The 9,200-nt window shown below is 36.0% G+C and overlaps 1 protein-coding gene across 1 annotated transcript; it reads left to right on the top strand.

Moving 5' to 3' along the window:
- The first annotated feature begins 6 nt into the window (after window positions 1-6).
- Window positions 7-7,670, top strand: LOC104772998 (serine/threonine-protein phosphatase 6 regulatory subunit 3). Its single transcript, XM_010497550.2, has 19 exons — window positions 7-246; window positions 698-801; window positions 1,112-1,198; window positions 1,320-1,395; window positions 1,510-1,584; window positions 1,701-1,754; window positions 2,090-2,149; window positions 2,229-2,345; window positions 2,765-2,859; window positions 2,939-3,147; window positions 3,521-3,618; window positions 3,791-3,894; window positions 4,009-4,171; window positions 5,399-5,521; window positions 5,907-5,989; window positions 6,184-6,322; window positions 6,396-6,425; window positions 6,504-6,574; window positions 6,663-7,670. The coding sequence occupies exons 1-19, from the start codon at window positions 208-210 to the stop codon at window positions 7,312-7,314; spliced, it is 2,379 nt and encodes a 792-aa protein (XP_010495852.1). The 5' UTR covers window positions 7-207; the 3' UTR covers window positions 7,315-7,670.
- Window positions 7,671-9,200: the final 1,530 nt, after the last annotated feature.

Genomic DNA, 9,200 nt, shown 5'->3' with positions numbered 1-9,200 from the left:
TTTCTCATTTGTGCGGCCTCTCCTTCTTCACCACCACCACCACCACCACCAAATTAGGGTTTTTTCAGGCGAGTTTTCATTTTTCTTTACACGAGTGCCCTGAGATTTTAGTGATTGAGTTTGGCTCTAAGAAGAAAGAGATCTAATTAGCAGCTCCCGTGTTCTTCTCCTTCGTCTTCATCATCCTCTTTGTTTTTCTCTTTCACCATGTTCTGGAAGTTGACTGCTCTCTCTGCTGCTTCTCCGGTGAGTACAGCAAGTTCTCTCTACTTATGAATTCGGAATTATTATTCTGACTTCGATTCTCTCGTTTCTAAATCTGCTTTGTTCGTACGCAAAGTGAAGATTGGCTGAGATTGTTTTTGAGATTTCGTTTCGTTTTCTGAACTGATTTGATGTGGATGTTAGCTGTTTTGGTGAATGCTTACTCCGTTTGGTTTCAGATTACGTTTACTGCTTCGAATTTGTTGTTTTCATAGTCATGGTGTCTGATTTCGGTTTTCAATGTTTGCTTATTTCTTCATTATGATTCATTTCTATTGAGGTTCTGAGGGAAACAGTTCTTTGAAGCTGGTAATGTAGTTTAGAGAAGAGAGAAATCAGATAGGGAACAGTAAAGTTTCGGCGGTGAATGTGGAGTTCTTATTCATTTTTCAGTCTTTTGTTTTCCTTATTTATTATTACTTGCGATTGACAGGTCGAATCCATATTAGACAAGGAAGACTTCACTTTGGAAGAACTCTTGGATGAGGAAGACATAATCCAGGAATGCAGAGCTTTGAACAGCCGGCTCATCAATTTGTAAATTCATTTTTTAGGCGTCCTCCTATTTCTTTTAACCTTGTTGTTGTTTATGTGTAGATTTTGTTATATTTTTAGTTTGTACTATGACATGTTTCTTCTGTTTATATTAACCATTTCTTATAAAAGATGGAAGAGGATATGCGATCTAGCAGATATTGCACGAAAGTTAGATAGAATTACTGCGTACTTCTTTATGTTTTCTTTGCAGGATCACCTTGGTTTACTATGGAAGTTTTAGTTTCTCATAGTAGTAGCAGGGGTTGGAATGTTGGCCTTTTATGCTCTTATTTTATATGCTCATTTGCAGTCTGAGAGAAAGAGCTCAAGTGGAACAGTTATTACGTTTTATTGTTGAAGAATCTCCTGAAGATGCTGATAGCAAGCGTGCTTTCAAGTATGTGCATTGTGGACAACTTCCCTTGCTTTTGCTTATTTACTTTATACCTGATTTAGAATATTTCTGCGAACTATCTTGAACCGAGATTTATTAACTCTAAAGCATGTTTTTCTATTAGGTTTCCTTTCATCTCCTCTGAAGTTTTGACCTGTGAAATTGATGTTATTCTTAAGACTTTAGTGGACGAGGAGGAGGTAGTGTACTAATTTTCTTCTTCCTTTATTCTGATGAATGCGGAACCTTGTTAGTTTGAGTTTGATGTTTCTATTCCTCTGGTCTCATTTAATGGTTTGTACTTCCTGTTGCAGCTTATGAACTTACTTTTCTCCTTTTTGGAACCAAACCGTTCCCACAGTGTGATGCTAGCTGGGTATTTCAGCAAGGTTTGTACATTGTTGATAGTTCATTTTAGAATTCTAGTTCTTAAACGATTTTTGGTTTTGATGTCTCCACAAGTTTGCTACTTACTAACAATGTATATTATCACATTCGGGTATAGGTTGTCATATGCCTCATGTTGAGGAAGACAGTCCCGCTGATGAACTATGTAAAAGTAAGTTTTATTTGGATATTTATTTGAAAATTTTGCAAATAGCACGAAAATCATCCTAAGTTCTGATTGAAAATGAGATTGTGTGGTAGAAAGCGTACTAAGGGGATGTGCCCTGTCTTTCTAATCTCTATGTTCAATAATTCCTTTTCAACCTACCGTTAATCATAATCATAATTGTACTAAGTCGATGTAAACTAATATTGTGGCAGAAACTCCTTGAATAGACTGACATATCATTGAGATGCATCTGTTCTTTGAAAATTGTTACTGTGTGAATTATGTGGTGTACATTCGATATAAAAGTAGCAAATAATCTTTTAAAATACCATATACAGGCCCATCAGAATGTTTTCCAGCAACTGGTTGATTTGATAGGGATTACGTCCATTATGGAGGTAAACCGTCCTTCTTCTCCTATCCTTAAATTTGATTCTGGTAGTCACTTTTAAGCTCATCTATATGTGATTTGCCTAGGTTCTAATTCGGTTGGTTGGTGCGGATGATCATGTGTATCCCAACCACGTAGATGTGATGCAATGGTTAGCTGATAGCAATCTGCTTGAAATGATTGTGGATAAGCTTAGCCCAACAGTAAGTATCATTTGTTAAAGCGTGTATGCATCCCTTCCCCTTCTTTTTGCTTCCAATGATTGAAATATAGGAACCATGGACGTATTTAAGCTGCGTCTGATTTCTTCTCGTTATTATTGTTTAAATAAAAAGTGGGATCTGTTGGTTCTTCATGTAACTGCTATGTAGAGCTACTGAAAAGCTCATTGCTTATAAAACAATATAGAATAGTTGGAGAGACTCTCCTGCACTTGCACGTCTCTGTTTTATCTTATTGGTGCGGTTGGTGATTTCCTACTTTGAAACTCCTGAATGCAGTATAGAGAGCCTTTTTGCGTATGGTTATTGTTTCAAATAGCAACAAGACTTGCATTTTTTTAATTTTGATTAGTTCAGACATCAATATTCTGAAAGTTTGTCTTCATTTTCTGTTGGATTAGAACTCTCTTGAAGTTCATGCAAATGCTGCTGAAACACTCTGCACTATCGCTCAAAATGCACCGTCACCGTTGGCTACCAAACTCTCTAGTTCAAGGTTTGTAGGATGTCTTACTCTTGAATACGTTGAAACCTATTTAGTAGTTAAGCTAACTCAGTGGCCTTTTTGTTTGCAGTTTTGTTGCAAGGATATTTGGTCATGCTTTCGGAGATCCCCAGTCCAAATCTAGCCTTGTCCACACGCTTTCAGTTTGCATTTCGTTGTTGAGCCCAAGAAGATCTGTAGTTTCTTCCCCCTTTATGTATTCATTCAGGGGCCAACAAATCTTCGAGGCTCCAATTTCTGTGAATCCGGAGACGATTGCCACCATGCTGCCTAGACTTGGTTAGTGTAACATTGTATTAGCTCTTTTACTGATTGCTAGGACCCATTGTGCTCTGCACGTGAATACTTTCGTTTTTTTTTAAGACGTTTATCATTGTTTTGCAAGCATTTATGTCATTAGGATCATTATGAGATGTAGCAGATGTTAGGATGACCAAGAGAATCAGATCCTGGCAATCAGTAAAAAAGCTAATATAATTTTATGACGAAAGTATTCAGCAGGAAAAAAAAAAAACGAATATGCTTGATCTTCCTAGCTGGATATATTTGAGCTCTCATTCTTGTTGAACATATATCTTAAAATTTGACTCAGTTCTTATGTGCTTGGACCACTTATTTGATTTTTCCTATACTGCTCTCATTTCTGGTGCAGGTGACTTTGTTGCACTTATGAATGTGACCTCTGATGAAAAAATTTTACCTACTACCTATGGGCAGTTAAAGCCTCCTCTTGGCAGTCATCGTCTGAAGGTAAGGTTTCATTGTGAAATTTTAGTTATTGCCAACTGGAAGATGGTTTAGTTATAAGATGCTTCTGGGATCAGATCTTGGAACTACATATGTGGCTATGTGCTCCGGTGACTGTTTTCTGTATATATATCTTTTTTCTGATTTCATTTGCGTTCTTGATGACTTGTCTTAGATTGTGGAGTTCATTGCTGTCTTGATGAAAACTCGAAGTGAAGCAACAGGAAAAGAACTAGCCAGCTCAGGAGCTATTAGAAGAGTCATTGATCTGTTCTTTGAGTAAATACTTCTCCCTGGGTCGATTACAAAATTTCGAAATTGTTCCGTATTTTGCACGTCTCTTATGTTTTGTTTGGTGAAATCATTTTATAACTATTTATTCCAACTATGTAGGTACCCATATAATAATGCACTGCACCATCAGGTGGAGAGTATAATAGTATCGTGTTTGGAAAGCAAAAACGATGAGATTGTTGACCATCTTCTCCAAGAGTGTGATTTGATTGGAAAAATTCTCAAAACAGAGAAACAGCCAATTCTTTCTGGTGATAAGCAGGTATGAATTGTTTCGCACATGCATATTGGTGAGAAAAGTTTGTCGAGAGAGANGCTTGCAAAACAATGAGAAAACTTTTTATTTTATTGTTTATCGCTGCAATTTCGTGCTACTTCCACTTTCTTAATAGTTGCTTCTGCATATATGCTTGATCTTCCTAGCTGGATATATTTGAGCTCTCATTCTTGTTGAACATATATCTTAAAATTTGACTCAGTTCTTATGTGCTTGGACCACTTATTTGATTTTTCCTATACTGCTCTCATTTCTGGTGCAGGTGACTTTGTTGCACTTATGAATGTGACCTCTGATGAAAAAATTTTACCTACTACCTATGGGCAGTTAAAGCCTCCTCTTGGCAGTCATCGTCTGAAGGTAAGGTTTCATTGTGAAATTTTAGTTATTGCCAACTGGAAGATGGTTTAGTTATAAGATGCTTCTGGGATCAGATCTTGGAACTACATATGTGGCTATGTGCTCCGGTGACTGTTTTCTGTATATATATCTTTTTTCTGATTTCATTTGCGTTCTTGATGACTTGTCTTAGATTGTGGAGTTCATTGCTGTCTTGATGAAAACTCGAAGTGAAGCAACAGGAAAAGAACTAGCCAGCTCAGGAGCTATTAGAAGAGTCATTGATCTGTTCTTTGAGTAAATACTTCTCCCTGGGTCGATTACAAAATTTCGAAATTGTTCCGTATTTTGCACGTCTCTTATGTTTTGTTTGGTGAAATCATTTTATAACTATTTATTCCAACTATGTAGGTACCCATATAATAATGCACTGCACCATCAGGTGGAGAGTATAATAGTATCGTGTTTGGAAAGCAAAAACGATGAGATTGTTGACCATCTTCTCCAAGAGTGTGATTTGATTGGAAAAATTCTCAAAACAGAGAAACAGCCAATTCTTTCTGGTGATAAGCAGGTATGAATTGTTTCGCACATGCATATTGGTGAGAAAAGTTTGTCGAGAGAGAGAGAGATAGAGATAGAGATAGAGAGAATACACAATGTCCCCAGTTCTGTGAGACAAAATGTGGAAATTCTGCCATTGGTTCGGTGAGGCAATGTAGAACATCAGATTGTGTGTTTTGCCAAGCAATTCTACTTATTGTTATAATTCTTTATTATCAGATTTAAAAACCCGTTAGATCCACTTTTCCACTTTTCTAATGAAAAAGATGCACTGACTTGTATTATATAATTGGTTCTGATTTCATGCAGCCAACATTAGCTGCTCCTGGAAAGCAAGCTCCACGGGTGGGAAATGTTGGTCATATCTCAAGAATTTCAAACAAGCTTGTTCAGCTATCAACTAACAGTAACCAGATAAAGACTATACTTGAGGTTTGTGTTTCAGCTATAGTAACGTTTTTTGTTACAATGATTGCAGTTTTACTGTTGTCTGCAGTTTATCGTCTTTCTACATAAATATATATATATATATATATAACAATTTGATACGTTAAATAACTGCGTTAACAGGTGTTTCTGAACACCTATTTATGTGCATCTACTGTACCACTCTGATTTCGTACTCGTGGGAGTCAACCAATGTAAATTACTTGGATTCTCTCTTTAGAAATCCATCAAGATGTGTCCATATTGAATTATCCCACGTATATATATTATTGTTGTATTTAGGCATTGTTTTACGTCAAACTTGTGTACATTTATTTGCATTTTGTTTGGTAGATACAACTGTTTGATGTGTAAAGTTTTTCTTTGCTAGGAAAATAACGAATGGGGCGAGTGGGAAGCGAATACGCTGCATGATCGAAATGCTGTTGAGAATGTCTATCGCTGGGTTTGCGGGTAGGCCTCTTCTCAAACCTTAACGGTTTCTTGTCACAACTATCTATGCAATGATCAGTGATGCATGTACTTCCCAGAATTTACATGCAATGTTGTCTTAGTAATTGGTTTAAGGAAAGATGGCACAGTATTTAATCGTGCTAGTGTTGAATTCGTCTCATGATAACCATTGTTTTCACTTCCTTCGCGTGCAGACGCCCAACTGCATTACATGATAGGACTAGGGACAGTGACGATGATGAAGTTCACGACAGGGATTATGATCTTGCTGGTTTAGCTAATAACTTAAACCAGTTCAGATACAACATGCAAGAGAACAATGGTGCTGCGGAGGTAGTTATTTATCTCTCTGATTAATATTTCTTAAAATTTTGTCTGTATCTGAAATCCATGTTTATGGTTCCAGGAGCAAGGTTCCAATGACAGAGATGAAGAGGTACTTCATTATAATGTTCTACATGCAGAGAAAATATTGCTTGTTTTACAATAGGCCTTACTGTAATATTCTCTGTAGGATGTTTATTTTGATGACGAATCTGCTGAAGTTGTTATATCATCTCTAAGGCTTGGTGATGAACAGGCGAAGTAAGCTTCCAAATCTGATTTATACATCCATGTATCAGATAGAAATAAATGGGTTCTAAAATAATGAAATGGTTTATTCTTGATGCAGCAATTTATTTACAAACTCGAACTGGTTCACGTTCCAAGGAGATGAATTGGGCGAAAACACAGGAACAGGAGCAATATCTTCTGAGGAAACAATGGAAGATGTAAGCTTGAATGAAACTTCCGGTGGTGGAGATGAAGAAGACGAAGACTGTTTGATTACAGAAAGTAAGAACCCTTTTGTCGACTCAGCTGCAGCCACAGCCTCAACCTCAGAAGCAGTCCCTGTAGACGCCGATATTGAGATTGATGAAGATGTGGGTTCAGATGAATTGTCTCCCGAATGGGTTAAACGTGGTGAATCCTCTTCATCCACTACACCAGACACAGTAGATCCGTTCCCGGAAGACGACGTGAAGATGCCTGATGTGAGAATCCCAAACGGTTCTTCATCTTCAGAAGGCGATATCAGCCCGAGATCACCTCCTGTGCCTTCATTGTTTGGAAAGGACGTTGAGTTTGTGGGAGTTGAGCCAGAAGGAACTGAAAGGGCAATGGATCAAGCTCTCAAGGAAGGCATAGTGGGAGAAGCAGGGCCAATGAAGAGGAACACCACAACAGCCTCCCCTGGAAAGGAGAGCCCCGATGATAGTATGCAGGAGTACAACGACACTAACTACTGGAAGGTTGATCAGGAGGTGACTGTAGTTGAATGACGTGACACAAATCGTTGTTTGAAGGATTGATGACGTGGGACAATCATTGTCTGAAGGATTTCCCAGACAGACCGGGAAGGGAAGGTACGTGTGAATGTACAGCACTACTAAGTCTAAAGTCTTAAGTCTAAGTCTAAGTCATCTTTTGTTTTTTATTTCTGCATATTTTACCAAGTGACTGATATGCTCTTTTAGGTTTTTACAAGTTTGGATGCTTTTGTTATATGCCTATCAAGGATTTATTTTACTCAGTTTTTCGTATTACGTTTGACTATTTGATTATTGGGACTCTTGTTGTAAAGACTTTCGTGAGGGTTGCACTTTCTTGGATAATAAAAAACTCTGAATTTAATGTCTACGGGTATGTTTTAATTGAAGCTATAAGTTACTCATCAGAGAGATTATTCGTCACGTGCTTATTAGGTGATAGAGACCAACGAAAAGTACTCCACATACCGGAGCTGTACTATTGCTGTTTCAAGTCATGATTAACGGTTCTAGGAATTAATTAGTGTTCGTTTAAATCAGAGAGAAATTAGAGTAATCGAAGAAGAGAGAGATAGATCTAGGGCTTCTGATTTGGGGATTTTGGGAAGTAAGAATCGCTTTGGGGTTTTAGTGCGTTTTATTCCGCCGTCGTTTAGCACAATAATGGATCTAATAAACGACGAGTTAACCCGTCTAATTGTTCCGTATGTCAGTTTAACGACGTGTCTTAATTAGAAAAGTCAATACTAATTTAAAATTTAAAAGTCACTCAAAAGTTGGGGATTTAAATCAACAAAATGCAAAATTGATGTTTTTTTTCAAATGGAATTGAAGGGTTCATGATTTTTATGGCATTTTTCTCCAGAAAAAAAAAAATATATTTTTCACATTTCATATTTAATTCAGAGACAAACGCTTAGTGTTTTAAAACGTACTAGGTTAGACCTGCGTGATGCCGCAGATTGTTATTCTATACATCTTGAAATACATTAGATATTAAAATATGATTTTAATTTTTTGAAGTTATATTAATCATGAAAATTATGGTTTACACAATGCTAAAATATAGTAATGGACTGAAAAAACCCTACAATAGTTTGTAACTCCGTAATATTTGTTATTACAATTATTTACATTTAAGTCAGATAAATTTAATCGTATAATTGGTTTAACTCTATTGTATGCTATATTTTTTTCTCCTATTACTTGTTATGGGAGATATATTAGTGTAGTTTTATTTTGTGGTGTATTTTTTGTAGTTTACGAATTTAATCATCTAAGTTTATATAATTTATGCTGTTGTTACGTTATTATTTGTTTTGTTTCCTTTTGTAAATTACCTATTCTTTTTATAACAAGTCCACATATGTCAAAGTAAGTAAACATATTTTTACTTTAGTTTGGTTTTGTGTTATTATTTAAATATTATACTTATGTTAAATGTATACAATGTTTATAAGGATTATGTTAATTGTCAAAGTTATAGATGATTTAGTTTTCTTTAATTTAAAATATTTGGTTTTCGATCTTAAATATTGTTTAATTTGTCATTAGTGTTCTTATATGTAAATTTTGAGAGACAAGGAACCTTTGTTATCACATGCCAAAATTCAAATACTACAATCATCACTGTGAAAAGGAATGACATTGTAAATGCAAAGTAATAAGATAGACATATGATAATTTTTGTTTGATAATATGTAACTGATTTACTCTAGTTTATGTATGCTTCACAAAGAGAGATCCTCCAATCACGCTTGAGAGATTACTCTAGTATGGTACATATCCCGGGATCCCTTATGTGTATAAGCTTTCTCACGAAAACATAAAAATGTTGACGTGTTGCGCACACAAAGCTCGAGAAATGATTTTTTTTTTGTCTTCAGTTTTTAATAGTA

Source organism: Camelina sativa, unplaced genomic scaffold, assembly GCF_000633955.1.
Source record: "Camelina sativa cultivar DH55 unplaced genomic scaffold, Cs unpScaffold00382, whole genome shotgun sequence".
Classification (NCBI taxonomy): domain Eukaryota; kingdom Viridiplantae; phylum Streptophyta; class Magnoliopsida; order Brassicales; family Brassicaceae; genus Camelina; species Camelina sativa.
The sequence above is the reverse complement of the archived record's forward strand: the minus strand, read 5'-3'. Positions and strand labels throughout refer to the sequence as shown.

Excerpts from the sequence above, each read along its gene's own strand:
- LOC104772998 (XM_010497550.2), top strand. The coding sequence starts at position 208 with ATGTTCTGGAAGTTGACTGCTCTCTCTGCTGCTTCTCCG. Across the intron at positions 2,150-2,228 it reads GGATTACGTCCATTATGGAG|GTTCTAATTCGGTTGGTTGG; the intron begins GTAAACCGTCCT and ends TGATTTGCCTAG. Across the intron at positions 5,990-6,183 it reads GTCTATCGCTGGGTTTGCGG|ACGCCCAACTGCATTACATG; the intron begins GTAGGCCTCTTC and ends CTTCGCGTGCAG.